This window comes from Suricata suricatta, chromosome 3 (genome assembly GCF_006229205.1).
Source record: "Suricata suricatta isolate VVHF042 chromosome 3, meerkat_22Aug2017_6uvM2_HiC, whole genome shotgun sequence".
NCBI classification, from domain to species: domain Eukaryota; kingdom Metazoa; phylum Chordata; class Mammalia; order Carnivora; family Herpestidae; genus Suricata; species Suricata suricatta.
Window position 1 is genome coordinate 142,765,245 of NC_043702.1, and position 21,229 is coordinate 142,786,473.

The 21,229-nt window shown below is 39.7% G+C and overlaps 2 protein-coding genes and 1 long non-coding RNA gene across 25 annotated transcripts in view; 1 reads left to right on the top strand and 2 right to left on the bottom strand.

Annotated features, from left to right (window-relative positions):
* Window positions 1–4,828, bottom strand: part of LOC115288244 (complement component receptor 1-like protein) — a 61,256-nt gene extending 56,428 nt beyond the window's left edge. For 2 of the 5 annotated variants that reach the window (XM_029935371.1, XM_029935367.1), the window contains exon 1: window positions 4,419–4,828. In XM_029935371.1, the coding sequence (XP_029791231.1) occupies window positions 4,419–4,536 (118 nt within the window). In that variant the 5' untranslated portion in view covers window positions 4,537–4,828. The remainder of the gene's footprint in view (window positions 1–4,418) is intronic. The other 3 variants (XM_029935366.1, XM_029935370.1, XM_029935369.1) reach the window with 3 other exon arrangements.
* Window positions 1–21,229, top strand: part of LOC115288247 — an 85,016-nt gene that overhangs the window by 61,706 nt on the left and 2,081 nt on the right. For 6 of the 9 annotated variants that reach the window (XR_003906903.1, XR_003906901.1, XR_003906902.1 and 3 more), the window contains 5 exons: window positions 846–953; window positions 5,420–5,488; window positions 18,541–18,617; window positions 19,448–19,518; window positions 20,602–20,771. This is a non-coding gene — a long non-coding RNA (uncharacterized LOC115288247). Of the gene's footprint in view, window positions 1–845; window positions 954–5,419; window positions 5,489–10,115; window positions 10,194–18,540; window positions 18,618–19,447; window positions 19,519–20,601; window positions 20,772–21,229 lie in introns of all 9 variants that reach the window. The other 3 variants (XR_003906899.1, XR_003906900.1, XR_003906897.1) reach the window with 3 other exon arrangements.
* CR2 (complement C3d receptor 2) overlaps window positions 9,267–21,229 on the bottom strand; it is a 33,868-nt gene continuing 21,905 nt past the window's right edge. For 10 of the 11 annotated variants that reach the window (XM_029935363.1, XM_029935356.1, XM_029935354.1 and 7 more), the window contains 6 exons: window positions 20,125–20,310; window positions 18,870–19,058; window positions 18,176–18,199; window positions 16,924–16,999; window positions 12,150–12,255; window positions 9,267–10,015 (listed from right to left, as the gene is read on the bottom strand). In XM_029935363.1, coding sequence (XP_029791223.1) covers window positions 12,165–12,255; window positions 16,924–16,999; window positions 18,176–18,199; window positions 18,870–19,058; window positions 20,125–20,310 — 566 coding nt within the window. In that variant the 3' untranslated portion in view covers window positions 9,267–10,015; window positions 12,150–12,164. The remainder of the gene's footprint in view (window positions 10,016–12,149; window positions 12,256–16,923; window positions 17,000–18,175; window positions 18,200–18,869; window positions 19,059–20,124; window positions 20,311–21,229) is intronic. The other variant, XM_029935357.1, reaches the window with a different exon arrangement.

Sequence of the window (21,229 nt, forward strand, 5' to 3'; positions counted from 1 at the left end):
TCTCACAATATTGGATCCTCCAGAAGAAACACTGCCTTATGGACCCATTTGAGAATGGGTCCAGAACTGAAAGAGAATAAATTTCTGTTGTTCTAAGCCATTAAGCTTGTGGTAAGTTGTTACAGCAGCAATAAGAAACTAATATAAAAGATAACGGTGTATAGTGTTAGAAACTGGATTCATATAGACCTGGAATTGAACCCAGTGCCTCTACTTACTAGCTGAGAGGTAAAAGTAAAATACAAATTTGGATAACAGCTCAAATAAAAAGGAATGTATGAATCTTCACTAGAGAAAGCTTGACCCAGCTTCCTTTTCCTCCTTCATTTCCAATCCTTCAAATTACGGCTTGTTCTTATAACAAATACATTAACATGAACTCTATAAGCTCAAGATCTACCATAGTTTATTAAAAAAAACCTCTTCTGCATAGCTTTACAGTATATCAAACACAATAATTGAAAAATAAAGTATTAACTTTAATGACTTTTGACACATGTATGTACCATGAAGCCATTACCACAATGGAGAAAACAAACATCTCCATCCCGCTCCCTCTAGTTTCTTCAAGTCCCTTTGTAATGTGTCCATCTCTCCATCTCCTCCAGGTGATCTCTGACCTGCTTTCTCTTACTACAGACTGATTTGAGCTTCTAGAATTTCGTGTAAACCAAATCACTCAGTTGGTGCTTTTTTCTTTTCTTTTGGTCTGGCTTTTATACAGAAAAAACTATGTTAAGATTCATCCCGGTTGTTGCATATCTTTAAAAAATTATTTATTTTTGCACAGTAATATTCAGTTGCACAAATATACTTAATTTAGTTCATCTCTTTGGCTGTTGAAGGTCACTTGGATTGTTCCCAGCTGTGGGCTATTACAAGTGAAGCCACTGTGAACATTCTGGACAAGTCTGTGGTCATATGTTTCATGTCTCCTGAGTGAATACGTACAGGTAAGATGCTCAGTCATATGATACATTTGTGTTTAACTCTTTAAGAAACTGCCAAACTGTTTTCCAAAGGGGCTGCATCAGTTCACCAACCAGCAGTCATTCCGGATACTTCATCTTATTGCCAACTTTTAAAATGGTGAATTTTTAATATTTTAGCGAGTCTAGAGGGTGTGTACTGTCATCTCGCTATAGTTTTTGTCTTGGGTGACACAGTCCTCTTTGAAATCCTTGCCATTCAAACTTTCCATTCAAGGCAGATTGATTTATTCTGTGCTAGATACACAATTTACTTATTATTACTTCCATGTCTCTGCCCAAACATGAACTTTCCACCTCCCCAGCCTGCAGATTCTACTCTTTTATGAAAAGATCTGCAAATGTTTTACTGAAACACCTTTATCAGTTAAGAAAAAAGAGCATGCATTAAAATTTCTTTTACATGTTTGTATTTAATATTTTAAAATATTTATATATTTTACAATATTAGTGTACTACATTGGTATATTATGTAATCTAATGTAATCCATAATATGTATTATAATATATAGTTTGGAATATATTATATATAAGATATATGAGATAAAATGATATATCTATATTATTATATTAGATAAAGTGATATGTATTATACAGATTAATGTATGTTATAAATTATTTATAAACTATATACAAATGATAACAACTTAATGCTATACATTAAATTATATTCATATTATACAGCTTAATAAATCTCACATATATAATATATAATGTAATTATATACATTAATTATATAACAAATTGTAATATATATTATGTTATATATAAATGTAACATAGTTTATATAACATTGTTATATAACAGAGCCATATTACATATTATATATTAAAATAGTAAATATATTTAAAGATGTATATGTAATAATTTTATATTTATAAAATATATATTACATGTTATACATAAATAGGAATTTTAAAATATATGATAGAAATGAACATTTTAAATGTTTTGCTAATCATGATGACTTAGTATGATCATTAGTTAATGTCTAAAGGGACCAAATAGTCACAATGAGTTTCTCTGTTCACAAGAATGGATGAAAAGCTACCGTTTCAAGTAGTCTTGATACTTTCTTAATTTTGTCAACTTGTGGTCACTTGTGATTAGACTGACAATGATTCTTCCTCTTAGTGTCTCTAACAAAGAGCTCGGATGTGTGTGTGCTGCGTGTGTCTGTGTGTGCACACATCTGCGCGTGTCCACATGTACAGGGGATTGTCTGGTATGCCATTTTCTTGTTTGCTTAAGTTGGCCTTTTAGAATCATCTTCATTTCGTTTCTATGTGGAAAATCTTTGAAGTTACTTGCACGATCAAAAAGGTTACATTAGATAGAACGAGGTAATATAAACCATAAACCTGCTCATCTGAGCACATGTAAACAGAAATAGGTGACAAATCACAGAAACCCAACAGGACTTCCGTCCTTTCTACCTTGCGGCTTTACCCAGCAGGGCCACAAAGTGAGATCTGCCCCACGGACCAGGGGAGGGCGCCAGAGTCTGGCCTGTATTCCACAGGGCGTTGGTACGCTGCGTGTGCTCATTTGTATGTAAAGTAACCAACCCTCTGAATCCGTGTGTACAACCATCTTAGGATTCACTCCTTAAATGCTGCTAAAGCCACATTCCTTGCACTCAGCCTTCTCTAATCATCAAAGCTGAGATGTTCCCCTTTTGAGTCACGCTGTGGCCTTTAGACTTTCATCAGAGAAGCTCCTACTCATGCTTCTCAGATCTGCAGGGGCTTTTCAGATTATGAAACACTGTCACATACACTACCTCATTTGATTTTCACAATAGTCCTCTCATATGGCAGGATGTTGATTATGTTCATTTTCTATGTATGGACACTGAAAGTCAGGGATGTGATTGACTTGCTGGGCCCCAGGACTACAGCTAGCAAGTAGCAAAGGCTGAAAAAAAAAGAACCCTGGCTTCTTAATTAAGGAAAGCTCATAAAACCTCACCACATAACTTCCACATGAATGCACCCTGGAGAAAGAGCTCTCATAAAGCCCAAAGTGCTGTGTGCACCGTCAGCATTCCATTACCGTTTTCTTGATCTAAATTCCTTTGACAAGTAAATTACTAGATGGTTTGGTTTAATCTGTTTCACATTTTCAGGTTATTATGATAACCTTAGTAAATATTTTTTTTTTTGTAATTAACATTCTAGTAAGAAGAAGGCCAGATATATTCAACAGGTGCACAAAAATTTCTATGCATTGGCCATAGATTGCTTAATATACTTGACTTGCTTCTCTTCTAGAAATAAAACTTAAGGCTTTGTTGGATCTTCACCTGGCAGGTTACTTTAGAATGTCTGTTAATAACAACTGTTGCAGAAACTTGGGTTTTCCTTTTTCTTTACTCTCTTAGAAGGCATAAATAATGAACACACAATGAACGCACAATGTCTAATGGGAATGCACAAAAAGTCTAGAGACAGCAGAGAACAAACTCACTTGTCAAGAAGAGACTGGGCACGAATAATTAAGACTCTCATTTCAACTGAGATATTACCAAGAAGTCCAAGCAACGAGGACTTCTCAGAAAGCCAAAAATAAAAAGAGAAGGGTTCAAACAGAAAAGGTTTACTTATTTAAAAGGGAAGGAAGGAGGGGAAGATGCAACCTCGAAATTTCCAATTAGTTACAACAGGCTTTATTTTCTACTAAACACATGACCAAAACACGGCACTGTGTCAACATCTCTACACTTCCTTTCCACCTGCAACTAGTGACACTTCCACCTGCAACTAGTGACGCGGAGGATTCTGAAGCTTCGCAGGCTCTTCTAACCCCGAGTGCCTCGGTGGGGCTTATTTTCTGTACGCGCTCAATAAGTGCACTTGGTGGTTTGGGATGTGAGTGGGGCGCATCCAGCCAGACGCAAGGCAGTTTATAGTGAAAACTGCACGCTCAGGAGGACTGCTTGTCCAAACACCCTCATGCACAAAGTTCAGAAGTAATGGCTGGAGGAAAGAACCTGATTAAGTGCCAGGCTCTGTGTTAGACCCCTGGACATGGCTTTATGCTATTTGGGTAACAACACCACAAGGTAAAAATCAGTGTTGCCACCACACAGAAAAGGAAACAGACTCCAACAGGTGTAGTAACTTTCCTCACAGTTAAGAACTTGCTAAAATTAGAACCCAAGTTGGTCGCATTTCCAGCCCCCCTTTCTTTGCTAAGGATCAGCACTACACTCAGCCCTCCCGGGTCTTTGTTAACAGACAAAGGCAGGGATTTACTTATGCACCTGCTCATCACCTGTGCGCTCCCGGGGCCCTGGCACAACACAAGCCCCAGCAGAGGGGATCACCACCGAGAGCCCACCAGGGTCCCGGCACGGGCGGGGATCCCAGAGTCCACCTGCCTTCTCGCGCCACCCTGGGGACCTGAGCGCCCAGCCCCGCGTCTCACCCCAGGCCGCCGGCAGCGCGAGCAGCACCAGAACCGCCAGGAGGGCTCCTCCGGAGCAGGAGAGAGGGGGCGCCGGCGGCCGGAGAGGCTGCGGGCTCCTCCGAGAAGAGGCTCCCATCTTCCCAGGGCACCTCCAGTCGGCAGGTGCGACCTGGAAGGAAAGCGCAGCGGAGAGAAGAGAGAGAGGCGACGCCGTCGCTCGCACCCGGAGTGTGGGGAACGCGGCTGGGAGGCGGAGAAGGAAGACTTTGACCACAGCTTCCCCTTAAGGGGCTGGGTCTTCTTTACCCCTAATTTGCATCGTTTTTGAGTTTCGCTCCCACGACCACCGTCGGGACCCATCTGCAGGAGCAAAGCTTGGTGATGTTTGTTTCCTCGATGTCGTCCGGGTGGAGGATGGACGGCTCCAGATAAAGGCTGCGGATTGTCGCTGCTCAGCTTTCCAACGCCCCTGCCTGGCTTCCCCCCGCCTACCACCCAAGAATCCAGGTGCTAGGTCAGCAAACGAATGCCTGCTCCTTGTGTTAAAGCCACAGTTTGGGGCAACATGTACCGTGAATAGGAAGTAGGAGGAACTAACTCCTTTATGCTGAATTGAGATCCACTATGGTAGGGTCCCCTCCCTAAGGAAAGAAAAAAAACAAAGAACATCTCAAGGTAACCTTGCTATTTGCATATAGGACAACATCCCTAACGCCCTTGTAACATGAGACCACTTAATCAGACTGCATGTTTGTGTGTTACCATGTGGGGGAGATAAAGAAGTAAAAAAGAGTATATAAAATCTATTTAAAAAACACGCCACGTCGTGTTCAGGGCTCACTTCTTTGGGTGCGAACCCAACTGAGCGATGGGCTGGAATAAAGTTGCTTCCTGGAAAGAAAAGCCCCGATGTCACGACTGTGTGAGAATCCTGCTACAATACCAAGCCACCGGAAAAAAAAAAAATTTGAGGACTTAATCAGATTCACATTTTTAAAATAAAATTATCTGTACAACAGGGAGACTGGCTTGGAATAAGGCAGTAGTGAATGGGGCTGACCAGCGAGGAGGCTTTGACCATCATCCAGGTGAGGTTTGATGGGGGCCTTGACTGGAGGTAAAGGGAGCAATTAAGAAACTGGAGACAGAATGAACAAAATTTATTCCTGCATTGATATTGGTTACTTCCTTTCTTAAAGTTAGTGCTGAGAAAAAGAAATAGCAATTAGCCCCAGGATTCAAAATGCATGAGGGTGCTATGTATTGAAATTTTAAAAAATGTGGGGGAAGGACAGATTTGGAGCAGGGGGTTAAGAATTCCCTTGAATGGGTATGTGTCATAGGTTGAATAATGACCCCCAACGATGTCCACATCCTAATCCCCAGACCAATGAATATGTGATCTTAGGTGGCAAGGTGGGGGGTGGGGTGGGGTGTTTGCAGGTGTGATTGATTTAAGGGGTTTGATATGGGAGGTTATCTTGGATTATCCAGGCGGGCAGTGTTTACACGGGGGTCCTTATGAAAGGGAGGCACTAGATCAGAGTGTGGAAGGCCATGCCTGAAGCCGACACTGGAGAGGGGCTGCCGTGAGCGGAACAGAATGGCGTCTGCCTCTAAGTGCTGGAAAAGGCAGCCCCTTGGTCTCAGCCCTGTAGGATTCATTTGGACTTTTGACCTACAGGCTGGTAAAAAAATAAATCTGAGTTATTTCTGGATACAAAATAACTTGTTGCAGCACCAGTAAGGAACATATGAGGGAGAGAGGGTAACTTGATCAAGGGAGAGTATGTTATCCTCCCCCCCGCCGCCCCCCCCTCCCCACCAGGTGGCTCAGTTGGTAAAGTGTTTGACTTTGGCTTGGGTCATGACCTCAAAGTTTGTGAATTCAAGTCCCACATTACTTAGGATCCTTTGTCCTCCCCTGTCTCTGCCTCTCCCCAGCTCGCATGCTCTCTTTCAAAAATAAATTTTTTTTAAGGGAGAATGGCAGAGTATTTTTTTTTTAATTGAGAAAGACTTGGGGACATGAGACAGACGGAGTTTTAGTGAGAGCCAGGAGGGATGGGAATGCTGTAGGAAAATATTGGGAACATAGTCTCTTTATCATGAAACTGGACTTCCAGAGAAGTCCAACAAGAGACCTTTTGAAAAGGAAATGGGTGGAAGAGAGTCAAAATCTCAGGAATTGATAGTACTATTAAGGGAAAACATGTAGAATTAACAATAGGAAGATCAGAATGGAAACTTTTAGATGTGGTTCATATGCAGTTCATGGTTTTTAATATTTTTGTGTATGGTGGACCCCTTTGCCTCTTTGGCCAAGCCTGTGAACCCTTCTCAAAATTACTTTTTAATGTTCATTTTTTAAATGTTCTCATTTATTTTGAGAGTATGAGTGGCGAAGAGGTAGAGAGAGAAAATTCCAAGCATGTTTGATACTGTCAGCGTGGAGCCTGATGCAGGGCTTGATCTCAAGAACAGTGAGATCATGACCTAAGCCAAAATGAAGAGTTGGATGCTTAACCAACTGAGCCACCCAGGTGCCTCTAGAATTAATTTTTGTTTAATTTTTTAAATGTTTATATATATATATATAGAGAGAGAGAAACAGATCATAAGTGGTGGAGGGGCAGAGAGAGAGAGAGAGAGAGAGAGAGAGAGAGAGGGACAGATCATAAGTGGGGGAGGGGCAGAGAGAGAGAGAAGGGGACACAGAATCTGAAGCAGGCTCCAGGCTCTGGGCTGACAGTTTCGGGCTTGAACTTGATGCGGGGCTTGAACTCACAAACTGTGAGATCATGACCTGAGCTGAAATTAGAGGCTTAAACGACTGAGCCACCCTGGCGCCTCTAGAATTCATTTTTTTAACGCACAAAATAGAATACCTAGGATCACAAAGGAAACTGGTTATATGAAAATTTTGCTCTATCAATGAACCTTTGGAGGTCTGTGGTCCCTAAGATAAGGACTCCAGATTTAAAAATTAGTTATAACAAGAGTCAGTTGTGTGTAAAGCAAGAGTTGGAATGAGTTGTGTGGAGAGTGGAGTAATTTCAACTGTCAAATGCTGTAGAGAGGGGAGGCAGATGGGGGTTGGAAGATATAGTAGAAGATATTTCAGTAAACATGTTAGCCCTTTTCTCCTTCATGCATAGCTGTGATTCATGGTGAAGCCACTCAAGGTGTAAAACTATTCTGTCTCCCCTCAGTGCAGCTTTACTAATGGAACCCTACATAAACATAGTCCAGCAAGCCGACACCACTCAGGGTGTATACCCTCGGCTCACACACGCAGTCCAGAATACTGTCTTACTTCAATTGTCCCTCACACTCAAGTCTCAGCTCCTATCCTCACTAGTTGAGAAAGGGCAGTGCCCCAAAGGCCAGATATGTTTCTTATTTTCCAGCAGTTTCCATTAGGCTCTCTCCCAAGACTCTATTGCAAGAAATCATTACTTTGATCATACCACTCATCACATCTCCTTTTTAACATATCCAATACCAGTCTCTCAAGGATCTGATATTATCCTTTTAAATTATTCTCCATAGGGCAATGAAAGAAGAGGCCAGATCACAGTAGGCTGAGAAAAAGGAAACAGAAGGTTCAAATCCTGTCTTACATCACAAGCTTTCAGAATAGACCACCCACTACCACTTCCTTTTGCACTGATCTCTTGACATCTGCTTTCTCCCCTCATTTCCTGAAGGTCTAGTTCTCAGCTCACAGCAGCCTTCTCTGCTGTTACTCCTATTATTGTCCCCACACTTACAGACACTAAAGAAGCCATACAGGCCGGACACAGGAATTGGGGGAAGGCACAGAAGTAGAGGGAAAGGAGGTTGACAGAGTTACCCAATGGTGCTTTGATCAGCTGCTAAGAGAAAGAGGAGAATAGAAATGAAGGTAAAATAGATGGCTTGAGGTGCATGGACAGATAATTTGGAGGAGTGAAAATAGGACTGATTATGATTGAATAAAAGATGAACTGCATCCCACTTTTGGGTATGTATCCAAAATAATTGAGAGCAATGTTTTGAAGAGCTATTTGCACACTTGTGTTCTTAGCAGCATTATGTACAGTAGCCATGAAGTGAAAACAGTCCAAATGTCCGCTGACTGATGAACGAACTAAATGTGGTATACACATGTGATGAAGTAGCATTCAACCTGAAAAAGGAAGGAGATTCTGACACGTCCTACACCTTGAGGACATTATGCTAAGTGAAATAAACCAGTTATAGACAAATACTGTAGGATTCCACATACATGAGGGATCTAAGTAATCAAATTCATAGAAACAAGAGTAGAGTGGCGGTTTCTGGGGGCTGGAGGAAGAGGGGCATGTAGAGCTATTGTTTAGTGGATATAGTATTTCTAGTTTCTAAGATGAAAAAGTTCAGAAATCTGTTGCCCAGCAATGAATATGCAAATATTTCTGAACTGTCCCCTCAACAATGGATATGATGGTAAATTTTATGTTATATATATTTTAAAACAAAAACAAAAAAGATGCCAAACAGAATACATAGTCTAGGAGAAGATGGTGAGAGAAATTTGCAGATTTTATGTTCTCAATAGTATGAGTGCTCGAACAAGGAAAATTGGCAGCTGGATTTTGAGGGTGGTGGCAGGGGGGATGGGGAAAGATGTTATCTGGAAAAATAGAAGAGAAAATCTTAAAGATAAGGGAATGGAGATTGTGGGTTGAAAGCTGGCTAAAACAACAAAGTGGGAAGATCCAGAAAGCATAAATGTTAAATCAGGAATTGTAGAAACCCTAACTAACTGCAACTCAAATTAAAAAAAAAAAACACCTCTAAGAGTTCATTGACTCTCGGGGAAAAAAATCCTATAAGCAAATGTTTTTGTTAAAAGATAAAATTTATTTGAGTGACCACTGTACACATTATTAAAGGACCAAGAGCTTTGACAAAACTGCCAAGGAAATATCTGAAGCCTGAATTGTGCACCAAAACCTTACAATGAAAACTTGACTTCTATTATGAAAAAAAAATGTGCAAATTGGAATTACTGAGTGATTATGGAAAGGCAAAGTATACATTGTGGGGGGAAAAACACAACAACCCTCAAACCAAGTGGAGATAAAGGTGAAATGTTTAACCATATGAGAGCAAGATGCTGTTCTTAAAATAAATTAGACTTCCCAACAAAAGGATGCCCATCATAACCACATGAAATGCTCTCTCCTTTGCTTAAATAGTTAAAACCACTCTAGAACCACAAGTATATGGTGACAGTAAGTATACTGATTACAAAAGAAGGGTCGAGATAGGAAGGCAGTGCTTTTTAGTGCCTTCCTTAAAATGGCGACGCTTTCGGAGTTCTGTTCATTGTTTGTAGCCATAGGCAGGGTCCAGGCATATCCCAGAAGAGGCTTCAAAAAGTCCTTGAAGAGAGTGTGGCGGTGAGACTGGGCTCCCATCTTTATTATCAAGCAAACTTTCTTTGTTCTGCTTGAGAGAAGGTGCGTATGGGAAATCATAGCTTATAAAATCATTTCATTGATGTGGAGACCATACACATAGACTTGCTGATATTAAAATAGCTTCTTCCCAACCGATGTGCAGTAGGATCCAAGCAACAACGCGTGCTGAAATAGAGAATTTCCATTCAGGGGGCAGCAGGACAAGCAGTGAGGCAACTCAAAATTTACATGGTGAGAATGTTAACGTTCTCTCTCTCTCCCAAAGTGCTACAACCAATAGAGCATCAAGCCTCTTAGAAGACACCATTCTGTCAACAGGTCCCTTCTTCAGGATCTGAAGCAAGTAATAATGAAATTTTATATTGATGAGTCTGAATAACAAGAAATGAGGGAGAAATCCAAGCAATGGTCTCATTCTGTTTCCTTCATGCATTCATTCAACAAATACTTATGTACTGGTTTTACGCAGGACCCCCAGTGGTTTGGATTTAGGTAGCACTCTGGCCTGGGCTCCACTGGTCTCTTTTTCCATGGCTCACCAGCAACAGGTAATCTTTCCTCTCTCAGCTACCACAGCAGCTTTTCTGTATCTTGGTTAGGGTACTTACTCTCACACTACAATATGTCGATGTCTATTTTTTGTACTAAAATAAGTTCCAAGAGGTCAAAGGGGGTTATTTTTATATTTGATAGATTATGTCAGAGAAAACAATTTGAAGGCAGATTTGAGCTTGAGTTCAGCCTCTATTTTACTGATCCTGAGACCTTAGCCAATCATTTAGCTTTGGTTCTCTCATCTTGGATATTAGATGCTCACCTCGATATTATTTTGGGATAATTCTTGCTTCTCACTGTTGTAGCGAGAGCTGACATAAGGCATGAAAAGTGAGTATTATCCCAAAATAATACTGAAGTTCCCTCTCACACTCCAGGTCTCCTGATGTGGAAAGACTCAAGGCCTGGCACATGGACCTGTACTTGTCCCTAGCCCCTGTCAGTCCCTTGCTAATCTTATTTGATTTCATTATTACATACATCCATATGCTGACAGGGCCCATATTTATGTCCTGAGCCTGGAGTTATTCTCTGAAATACAGACTTGTACATGCTCTTGTACATCCACTGCCTTCTTGATACTTCTATTTGTCTATTAGTTTTCTCATTTCTAACTTCTCCAAAGTGAAACTCCCGATTCTTTCTCCCTAATCCTACTTTGTCACATTGTCAGCCATCCTAATTAGTGGTGATTCCGGTTGTCAGGCCCAAAACCCTTGCCATCATCACTGCCTCCTCCCTTACAAACTGTGAGCAAACCCTCCTGTCGCTATCTTAAAAATAATGGAGGGGCGCCTGGGTGGCTCAGTCAGTAAGTGTCTGACTCTTGGATTTTGGCTCTAGTCATAAGCTCACTGTGAGATCGAGTCCCATGTTGGGCTCTATGCTGACACGGCAGAGCCTGCTTGAAATTCTCGCTCTCCTTCTCTCTCTCCCTCCCCCTCCTTCTCTCTCTCACAAATAAATAAATAAACTTAAAAATAATGCAGAAGCTTCCCTCTTCTCACCAGTCTGGGGATAGCTACTCACAACCTCCTACCTAGACTGTGGTGACAAAGTCGTCACGGACACCCCCATCTTCCACCTTTGTCTTCCTCTACGAAGTTCTCCACAGGGCAGCTAAAGTGGCCATTCTCTCCTCTGCTTAAAATGCTCCATTGGTTTCTGTCTCAGAATACACATTGCAATGGCCCGGCATCCTCTGTATGATCTATCCTCCTCAGCCTCCTCACCCTTATCTCTCTGATTTCATCCTATCTCTCTCTCCCTTGGTCCGTCCATACGAGGCCACACTAGCCTCCTTGCTGTGCCTCCAACACCACAGGCACACAGCACCTTATGGTCTCTGCACCTGCTGTTCTTTCTTCCTTGAATGTTCTTCTATTTGGCTAGCTCCTTACTTCATTGCAGTCTTTGCTCAAAGGTCATTTTCTTAGTGAGGACTTCCCTTCCAACTACCCTGCCCTTTCTCCTTTTCCTGCTTTATTTCTCTCCAAAATATGTATCATCTTCATTTTATTCTTAATCAATATACTATGTATTTCGTATTTGTTGAATGGATGAATGAACTGAAGAAAACCCGTGGCATTAGTTGGCAATGTGAAATAGGTCAGTTAACAATTTCTGTGCATGATTGCTGAAGACTTGTACAATAGAAATACTTAGTACTATACTTATTGATAAATATAAACTGAAGACATTTTGACAGATGAATGAATAAAAATATTCCGATTTCATTAGATACCAGTTTGTCTTCTTATTAGCTTGCTGGGTTGTATGGATCAATAGAATATACATCTCGTATTTCTAAATGAAGATCTTCTTTAGGGCTTTTATTTGTATAATAATTGCTAAATGGAAGAAGGAAGAAAAAAGTTAACTCTTTACTCATTGGCCATGATTACCATAAACGTGTCATAGTTGTTTGTTTTTTGTAATTCCCATTACACAATAAGTACTTTTTATGAATGATTTCATTTTGTTATCCTAAGTATCATATGAGATAATCACTATAACCCATATTATTTGGAAGGGCCCATAAAAATAAATAACTTGCTAGGATGCTAAGTGTCCAAGTCAGAAGTTGATACAAGGTCTCCTTCCCTCAGATCCAGGACCCTCAGCGACTTAGAACCATGACCCTCAGTTTGAAAAAAATAAATTTAAAAAAATGAAGCTTCAATTTTATAATATGATCATAAATTTACCTTTTTTGGACATAGTCTTCCAATCTAATTAAAGGAAAGTTTTTATATTTGATGTTAAATTCAGAATCCTTCTATAGTCTTTCAGCACTAGAAGCCTGAAATACTTTTTAAGAGGACATTTTTACTTTTAGTCTTTGAAAACCCATATACTTTACTGTGCTTCTAAAACCACTTAGCCCAAATTACCAAAAGACATTAAAATGTGATCATATTATCATGTAGAACTCTAAAATAAAGTATTCAAAAATTACCAAAGAAGAAAGATTTCTGCTAAGGGTACTTAGAGCGTGTCACTCACTACCATATTTAAGAGATCAGCTCATAGGTGGATACATTAAGAATATAACACAATGGTAACTTTTAGGTCTAGGTGAGATGTAGGTTTTATTGAAATATCCTAAATGATGAGAGAAAAAGAGTGGTTTCTCTCAAATGTTTGGGTGGCGTTAGAAAATTTTTAATTTGGGGGCACCTGGGTGGCTCAGTCAGTTAAGCATCTAACTCTTGATTTCGGTTCTAGTCATGATTTCACAGTTAGTGAGAGATTGAGCCCCACATTGGGCTCTGCGCTAACAATGTGGGACCTGGTTGGGATTTTCTCTCTCTCTGCCCCTCACCCATACACACACTATTTCTCTCAAAAGAAATAAACATTTTTTAAAAATATTTATTTTTTTACTTAGACAAAATTTCTAAGTAAACAATTATCTCATTAACAGAAAGTATTTAAGGCAGTTCAAATGTCTATAAAAATGATCAGAAAATAAATAGAAGTCAGTTACAAATTGTAAAGAAGACAAGTTGAGTGATGTTTAGGAATGGAATTTAACATACAGGTTTGGTTTATATCAATGGAGGCACTCAAATATAGTATTTGATATAGTCCTGTTCACAAACTTAATAGACTGCCTGAAACATTATAAATTATTTGAGCTTGTAGGCATGTGCAACTCCCTGATAGCAAACTGAGTAGTATGAAGGAATGCGATAGAGACCACATTTTCTATTTATTTAAATTTCCAATTACTCTTGGCTAAAATTATCTTCTAACTTCCTATGAGGAAAGCCATGTGACTGACATCCCTGGGGTTTTTTTTTTTTGTTTTTTGTTTTTTGTTTTGAGACACTTTTCTCCCTTCATTCTGTGAAATTATTTCTGTTTTCTTTCTGCTTCAGATGGCCCCTTCCTTTCCTCACTTTTAAGCATTACTGTCCTTCTGTGATCCGTTTTCATTAATTTCATGTTCATTTTGGTCCCAAGGCTTCAAATGTGATTTAAATGTCACCTTCTTGAGTCCAGGTCCCTCTCTTGAGTCCTGCATGGTGGGTGCCCCAAAGTAATAGGGCAGAACTAAACTCCTCTTTCTCCACAACCCTTTCCTCTTTTGGTGAACCACTTGATCCACTCTATATGAGTCATTCTTTTCACTCCCTTCTGCCCCCATTTGGCAAGTCACCAAGTCCCAGGAATCCTCTTTCCTAAATAGTGAAGATACTTCTATCTATTGATCCCCACCACAGCTGCTTTGGGTAGAAGCCCAATCCTTTTCTTTTGAAAATAAGTATCTGAACATATTATTACCTTGCTCAAGATCCTACAGGACACCCACCAACTCCTCTGTCATGGTATGCAGGGCTTTGATGATCTAGCTACTGCCCACCTCTCAAGATTTCCCAGTGACTGCTCAGTGAAACATTAGTTCCATGCGATGGTCAAGCATGATGTGTGAAAAAGAGTTCTACAGTCCAATTAGTTTGGGGAATTCTGGTTTCAAAATAAAATTAAATAGACTTCCTTATTGTAGGGCTTTAAATATTCTCATGGTCATTGTAAATCTTCATGAGAAAAATAAAGCATGTAGTACTTCCTGGTTTTATTTGGTCATAGGACACCCTTTTTATTTCTTAAAGTCATTCACAAAATGAGCGTTATATGGTCCATATTCCGGTAAACACTGCAGTCTAACGTATATCACGATTGTAGATCCTTGTAGGACCTGTGGTGCTCAGGTCCCGCCAGGCTTAGAACAAAGCACTCAGGTTCACAGGTGTCATCATTACAGAGGCTCAGTGTAACCCCTTCATGTCTAATGCCCCCATCAGGCATCTTTCAACTGTGAACAGTGTGTTAGCACTGATGGCAAGCTAAACAATAGACCCAAGCCAGGGTGCCTGGGTGGCTCAGTTGATTAAGCGTCCGACTTCAGCTCAGGTCATGATCTCAGGGTTAATGAGTTCTGTGATGACAGCTCAGAGCCTGGAGCTTTGCATTTTGTATCTCTCTCTCTCTCTCAAAAATAAACATTAAAAAAAACAATAGATCTAAGTGACTTAGCATGTTAAAGTAGCGTTGCTGGAGTTTATGGGTAACATGTTTTGGATGACCTGACTTGGTCGCCTCCCACTAGAAGGTACCTGAGCCTTCATAAGACGTCACCTATTATCTGGTCTAACACCAGCACATACAGAGATTCAAGAACCTATGCACACAGACCATTTCCAGGCCCACACCTGATGGTCTCATTTGCTAAAAAGGTAATTTTTTGCACGTATCAGAATATTTTGATGCAATATTTATGGGTTAGGGCGGTCTTTCATGCCACCTCGCCACCTGACTCTGTGCTGCCTTCCCCTCAGTCACCTTCCCAGTTGGGTCAGATTGCATAGCTCTCATAACACAGGACGGAATGACAAGCCTCTGTCTTCACTCAAACTGCTCCTTCCACTTGGAAAATCTTTCTCTCCTGGTCTGCAATCTCTTGAGGCTCTTTTGAAACATTTTGCTCACCATGGAATTTTTTTTCTGATCAAAATTCTCAGTTACTAGACTATTCATCTTGTGCACCTGCCAAGTAGTACATTACCTACCACGGCAATATTACGTTAGATTAAAATGTTTAAAAACTTCGTAAGTTAAAAATAAAACTAGATCGAATCTCTCAATAATAAAACATAATATAATGGAACATAGAAGCCTAGTAATATATTTAAAAGTAGTCCTGAAAACAACAACCAAGTGAGAGAAGAGATTACTTGAACAAATAGAAAGCTCTACACTGTTTCCGAATAGGAACACATTACAGAGAAGATGCCAGTTTCTCATCCACTAATCTATAGACTTAAATGCAATCATAACGTATGTTTATTTGGAAATGACAAATGATTGAAAAATCACCTGGTAAGAACAAACAGAAGACCATAGAAAGGAAAGTAGTAAAAATCATAGCAAGAGAACTCTTGCCTGCCACATATATTAAAACAGTATAAAACTATACTAATTAGACACAAAGTGATTCATGATAGAAGAACAGACAAAGCAATACAGTGGGGAAAAAAGTCCAGAAACACAACGTATCCAAAATATATTAATTATTCAATGTATGGTCAAGTTAGACCAAACGTTTTGGGAGTCACTGGACAATATTTATTAATTGCTACAGAAATATGTAGGTGTGGAAAAAGGTTTATTCAAAGATGTTTCTTATATCCTTATTTTTAATCAAAATAAATGTGGAAGCAATCTAAAATTTCCACAATACAGAAATACATAGAACAAAACAATATGCTGTTAAGTAACTAAAATGAAAATATAAGATACAAAAAATAAAGGCCAAATTACTTTTTTTTACTTATTTGACTATTTAATTCTATTTTCACTCCTTAATATCTTTTTTTAATAGTTTATTGTCAAGTTGGTTTCCATATAACTCTCAGTGCTCTTCCCCACAAGTGCCCTCCTCCTTGCCCATCACTCACCTTCCTCCTGCTCTCTCCCCCTTCAGACCTCAGTTTGTTTTCAGTATTCAAGAGTCCCTCATGATTTGCCTCCCTCCCTCTCCTTAACTCTTTCTCCCACCTTCTCCTCCCCATGGTCCTCTGTTAAGTTTCTCCTCTTAGACTTATGAGGGAAAACATATGGTATCTGTCAATGAAGGCCAAATATAAAGAAAATTAGGTAGGAGACTATCATGCCAAAATTTCACTTAAAGAGAGAAAAAAGAGAAAGGATATAAGAAAAAGATCAGATAGGAATATACCAAAATATCTGCAGTTGTTACCACTGAGATTTTTCAAATTTTAATTTTCTAGATTTTTAAAATAATATATCATCTGAATAAACATCATTCCAATAAAGGGTTTGATTTTTTTTAAAGTTTTTACAGAGAGAGTTTCCTTCCATTTAGCACAAGATCCCTTACTACAGTGATCACACTACAATATTCATGTCATATAACGTGTGCTTCTGAATTTAGTTTCAGGCAAGAAGCCAAAACTTTTTGTGCCTTTTGGCCAAGCATGCCTTGAACTTACCGTTCTCTGTGTTTTAATATCATGCATAAGGTGACACTAATCAGGAATATAAGAAGTACTGAACCTGCAGAAAGACCTAGAAAACAAAACAGCAAGTATCAAGTGCTAGAAAATTGTGACCTATACTGTTTTGAAGTGATTGCGGAGCTATTCCTAGTGGGAGGGGGCAGGGGGGAAATGTTATGTGGTTTTATACCTATCCTTTCTCAGCCATATAAATACCAAATTCCTAAATAATCATACTTGGGATTAATTTTTTTTATTCAGTCCAGCCCACATTTAATCTAAAGCACTGAGCGTGTGACCATGGGGCCCCAGTCAAGTTTCTGTTGAGCTTTTCTGTCCCCTTTCAGTTTTATTAGTAATATTCTCGTTACTGGGATGATATGAGGTGCTCAGGACACCAGGATCCCATAATTTGGCATAACAGCATAACGCAGCTGTGAAATAGATTTGGCCGCTGCAGAATGAGCCAGGCTGTTGGACAGTACCAAGTCAAGCAGAGGACCAAAAGTTCATATCAACTACACTTTCTTTCAGTTTAAAAACTTGGAACAGCTGGCTGTTTAAATCATTACCTCAACTTGATCCAAAAGTGTAGGTATGTAATAGGGAGGACACATTAAAAGAGCCTTAAAACAGCAAAAAGGATAATTTTTTAGGACTTAAAGTAAAAACAAAAAACAGGTAGGATATAGGGTCTCAAATTATTTATATATACATATACATATGTAAATATATATACAGGCCATATATGTATATAAATACACACACACACACATATATATAATGTTTATTTTTGAGAGACAGAGATAGAAAGTGAGCACAAGCATGAGAGGGGCAGAGAGAGAGGGAGACACAGAATCTGAGGCAGGCTCCAGGCTCCAAACTGTCAGCACAGAGCCCAACACAGGCTCGAACTCACTGCAAGATCATAACCTGAGCTGAAGTGGGATGCTTACTCAGCTGAGTCACCCAGGTGCCACTTATATATTTTTTATAAAACATTAGAAGGGTGCTGGGTGGCTCAGTTGGCTAAGCATCCAACTCTTGGTTTTGGCTCAGGTCATGATCTCATGGTTTGTGAGTTTGAGCCCCTACATCGATTGCTGCACTGACAGTGCAGAGCCTGCTTGGGATTCTCTCTCTCTCCCTTTCTCTATGCCCCTGCGCACGCTCTTGCTTTCTCAAAATAAATAAATAAATTTAAAAAATCATTAGAGATTTAATTCGAATATTTAAGAAAACTTACCACAAAGAAGAGGAGCAAGTGAGGCTAAAGAGAATACAAAATCATGAAAATATTAGTCTAGTCGCAGGCTTCAGTGCAGCTCAAAGCCCCATGATAATGCCCCCAGAGTTAACATTCAGCTCCTTTCTCTCAAAATCCACTTAGAAAGATGTGTTCGGATCCTGGATTATAATCACTCTTCATTTTTTTTTTAATGTAAAAACTCATTGGACTTTAAACAAATTTCACTTTAAATTAGAGTAGTTCATGAATGAAAAAAACCAACATACTCAATGTCATAATCAGAGATTTCTCAGGTTATGGTGCAAAGATTAGCTGTTAATATTTATTATTAATTACAACAGCTTGTTCACCATATATTTTAGATGTCCTTGTCCAACTGGGAAGTGGTTATAAATCAAGATCTGACAAGGGAAATCTCAGTAATGACTCCTTTCAAAAGGTAAGGTTGTTATTTTTGCACCTTAGAAGTTAGTATTCTTCTCCCTTTATTTTCTTTTTTTACTTCCTCCATGCTCAGAGAGCTCTGCCTTTTCTAGAACAGACTACTGACTTCAAACTCTTCCATTACTGTAGTACTGGCCACAGACCCATGTCAGTTTAAAACCTAGAACTTAATGTTGAGGGATAGGCCTTACTCTCTTCTCTCCAGTGAGACAAGTATGTGAGCTGCAGTGACGCCCTTGGCACTTACCTGGCGATTTGCAAATAGCCAGGGGCGGGTTCCACTCGTGATCATGCTGGCACTGGCTCTGCGGGCTGCCTTCCAGGGTATACCCCTCTTCACACTCCAGAGTGACAACAGCTCCATACTGGTACATTTTCCCAGGCTCCAGCCCCTTCTGGATTCCACTAATATACTCTGGGGAGCTACAGTTCACCTCTGAAATGAAAGAAAGCTAATGGAAGCTGGGCCACAGTTTAGCCTTTTCTCAAGGAAGTAGATGCCGCCCTGAATGGAAAGGTTTAGGAAGCCAGCTCAGTTCATCCTAAGTAAAGTCTCACTGAATAACCCAAAAGGATTAGGCAGAGTCTTTAGTGTCAGCAATCCATCTCAATGACCTCTGGGCAATTTAAACCAGATTACTTCCCTTCTTTGTGCTTTAGTGTCTAAACTGATAGTGGTGGATCATTTCAATGGCTTCTTAGAGAAATGGTGAGGACTGAATGGGTAATATTAAGGATTCTGAATGACAGGCCCATCTGCTCCACTGTTAGCCTAGAATTCTCCTGACAGGAACATGCTTCCTCATTTCTTCGTTCATCTTGCAGTGTAGGGGGCGACAGTGGGAGATTTGGGATTTGAATCATGACTCCTAGACTTCCCAGCTGGGTGACTTCAGGTAAGTCACAAATCTCTCCGTTCTACCAAGACCTCACCTGTCATGCAGGAATAATAATGTTCTCAGGAAGATTAAGGAAATAATGCATGCAAAAATGCTGTGCACCGTTCCTGGTACTTAATAAAAAGTGCTCACCCAATATTGGATATTAACTCACTGCATATTTCATATGCACTGTTTATGCCAATGAAAGTGAAATTCCAAAACTTTTATAAAAAAATAGACCCATAATGCCACCACCACTCATAGGAAATATACCGACATGATCATTGTGCCTTTTATTAGTATTTTGTCGAACGCACACTTCCATAACTACAAATACAGTGTAAATTCAATCTGCATTTAGTTGTATAATTTGTGTAAGTATTTCAATTTTCTGTATGTAGAGGACTACATAAGTGATCACTCATCAGACAAGCTATTCCTTAAGTCATTTTTTCTTATTTTGTGGTTAATTAATGGGTGGATCTAGTTAAACCAATCCAATAAAATGCATTGTATTAAATGATCCAATTAATGCATTTGTCTATTTTATGTTGAAAGTACCAAAGTGAATATATCTACGTGAAAGAAATTTAAGTGAAAAGAAAATAACAGACACCACACCTTTACAGTAAGGGGCAGGTTGACTCCAGTTTCCCTTATGTGTGCAAAGGAGGGAGGCCTCTCCCACCAGCAGGTAGCCTTGGTCACAGCTGTATAGGACTGCCATTCCGGTAGAAAAGTGAGCTAGATTGCCACCAGTATGATTGCCATTGGGTATCTTAAGTGGAGGCTGACATCCTAAGGAAGCTTGGACACCAAGAAAGAAGGATCTTTAATTTAGCACAGAGTAGCATATAGCCAACACTATCTGTGAGTGATAGTGATACTGAAAGGTAAGAAACATGCCCAACTAATTAATAACCACAAATACTCATCCCACCCAAGCCAAGTAGCAATGGATGGAAATTTGCCTTTTCTACATATAGCATATGTGATCTGAAGAAAGATGTCAGAAGTAAAATAATGAAAAATCAATGGTTGTAGCCCACAATTGTAATCGGTCAGCTAACATTATTCTTTTCTTTTCTCTTTAAATAGCAGCGAGGCTAAAGTTTGTTTCACACTCAAATGCCTACAAGAAGCGAAGCCACCATACACAACACATCCGAGAGCATCTGTCCTAAAAAATGGCAGCCATTGCCAATTCAAGCTACCGGCGCCCTGCAGGAAAGCAAAGCACTGTATTTCAGCCAAAGAAAACAGTTCTGGTGAGCTGGATTCCGTTCTTAGGGCACCAATTGGCAGAGTCTGTTGTAGATACTTTCTGACAGGAGTAAAACTGCCAAACAATAACTAAAAAAAGAAAAAGGATCCAGTGGGTTTGAAGGCCAGCATTCCTCTTGAGAAACCCAAAGTTCTCTTTCCGGCTGCTTTCACAGCTTTACATATCAAATTATCAAGCAGTGTTATTGCCAGACACGTTCTCTCCCAAAAATATGTGTACTTTTAAAAATTATAAATAAGTAAAAAGAATAAATTTTAAAGACTCTATCAATTTGGAAAGGAACTATTATCCTTTCATGTACTTTTGCTAACACACTTAGAAAGAGAAGAAGAAAGGAATCAGATGAAAAGATAAGACAAGGCAGGAATTTTGTAAAACAATGTGACTGCCTTCACTTTTACGTGCTTTTCTGTCGTTCACCTGGCCAGCGCAGACTCAAAG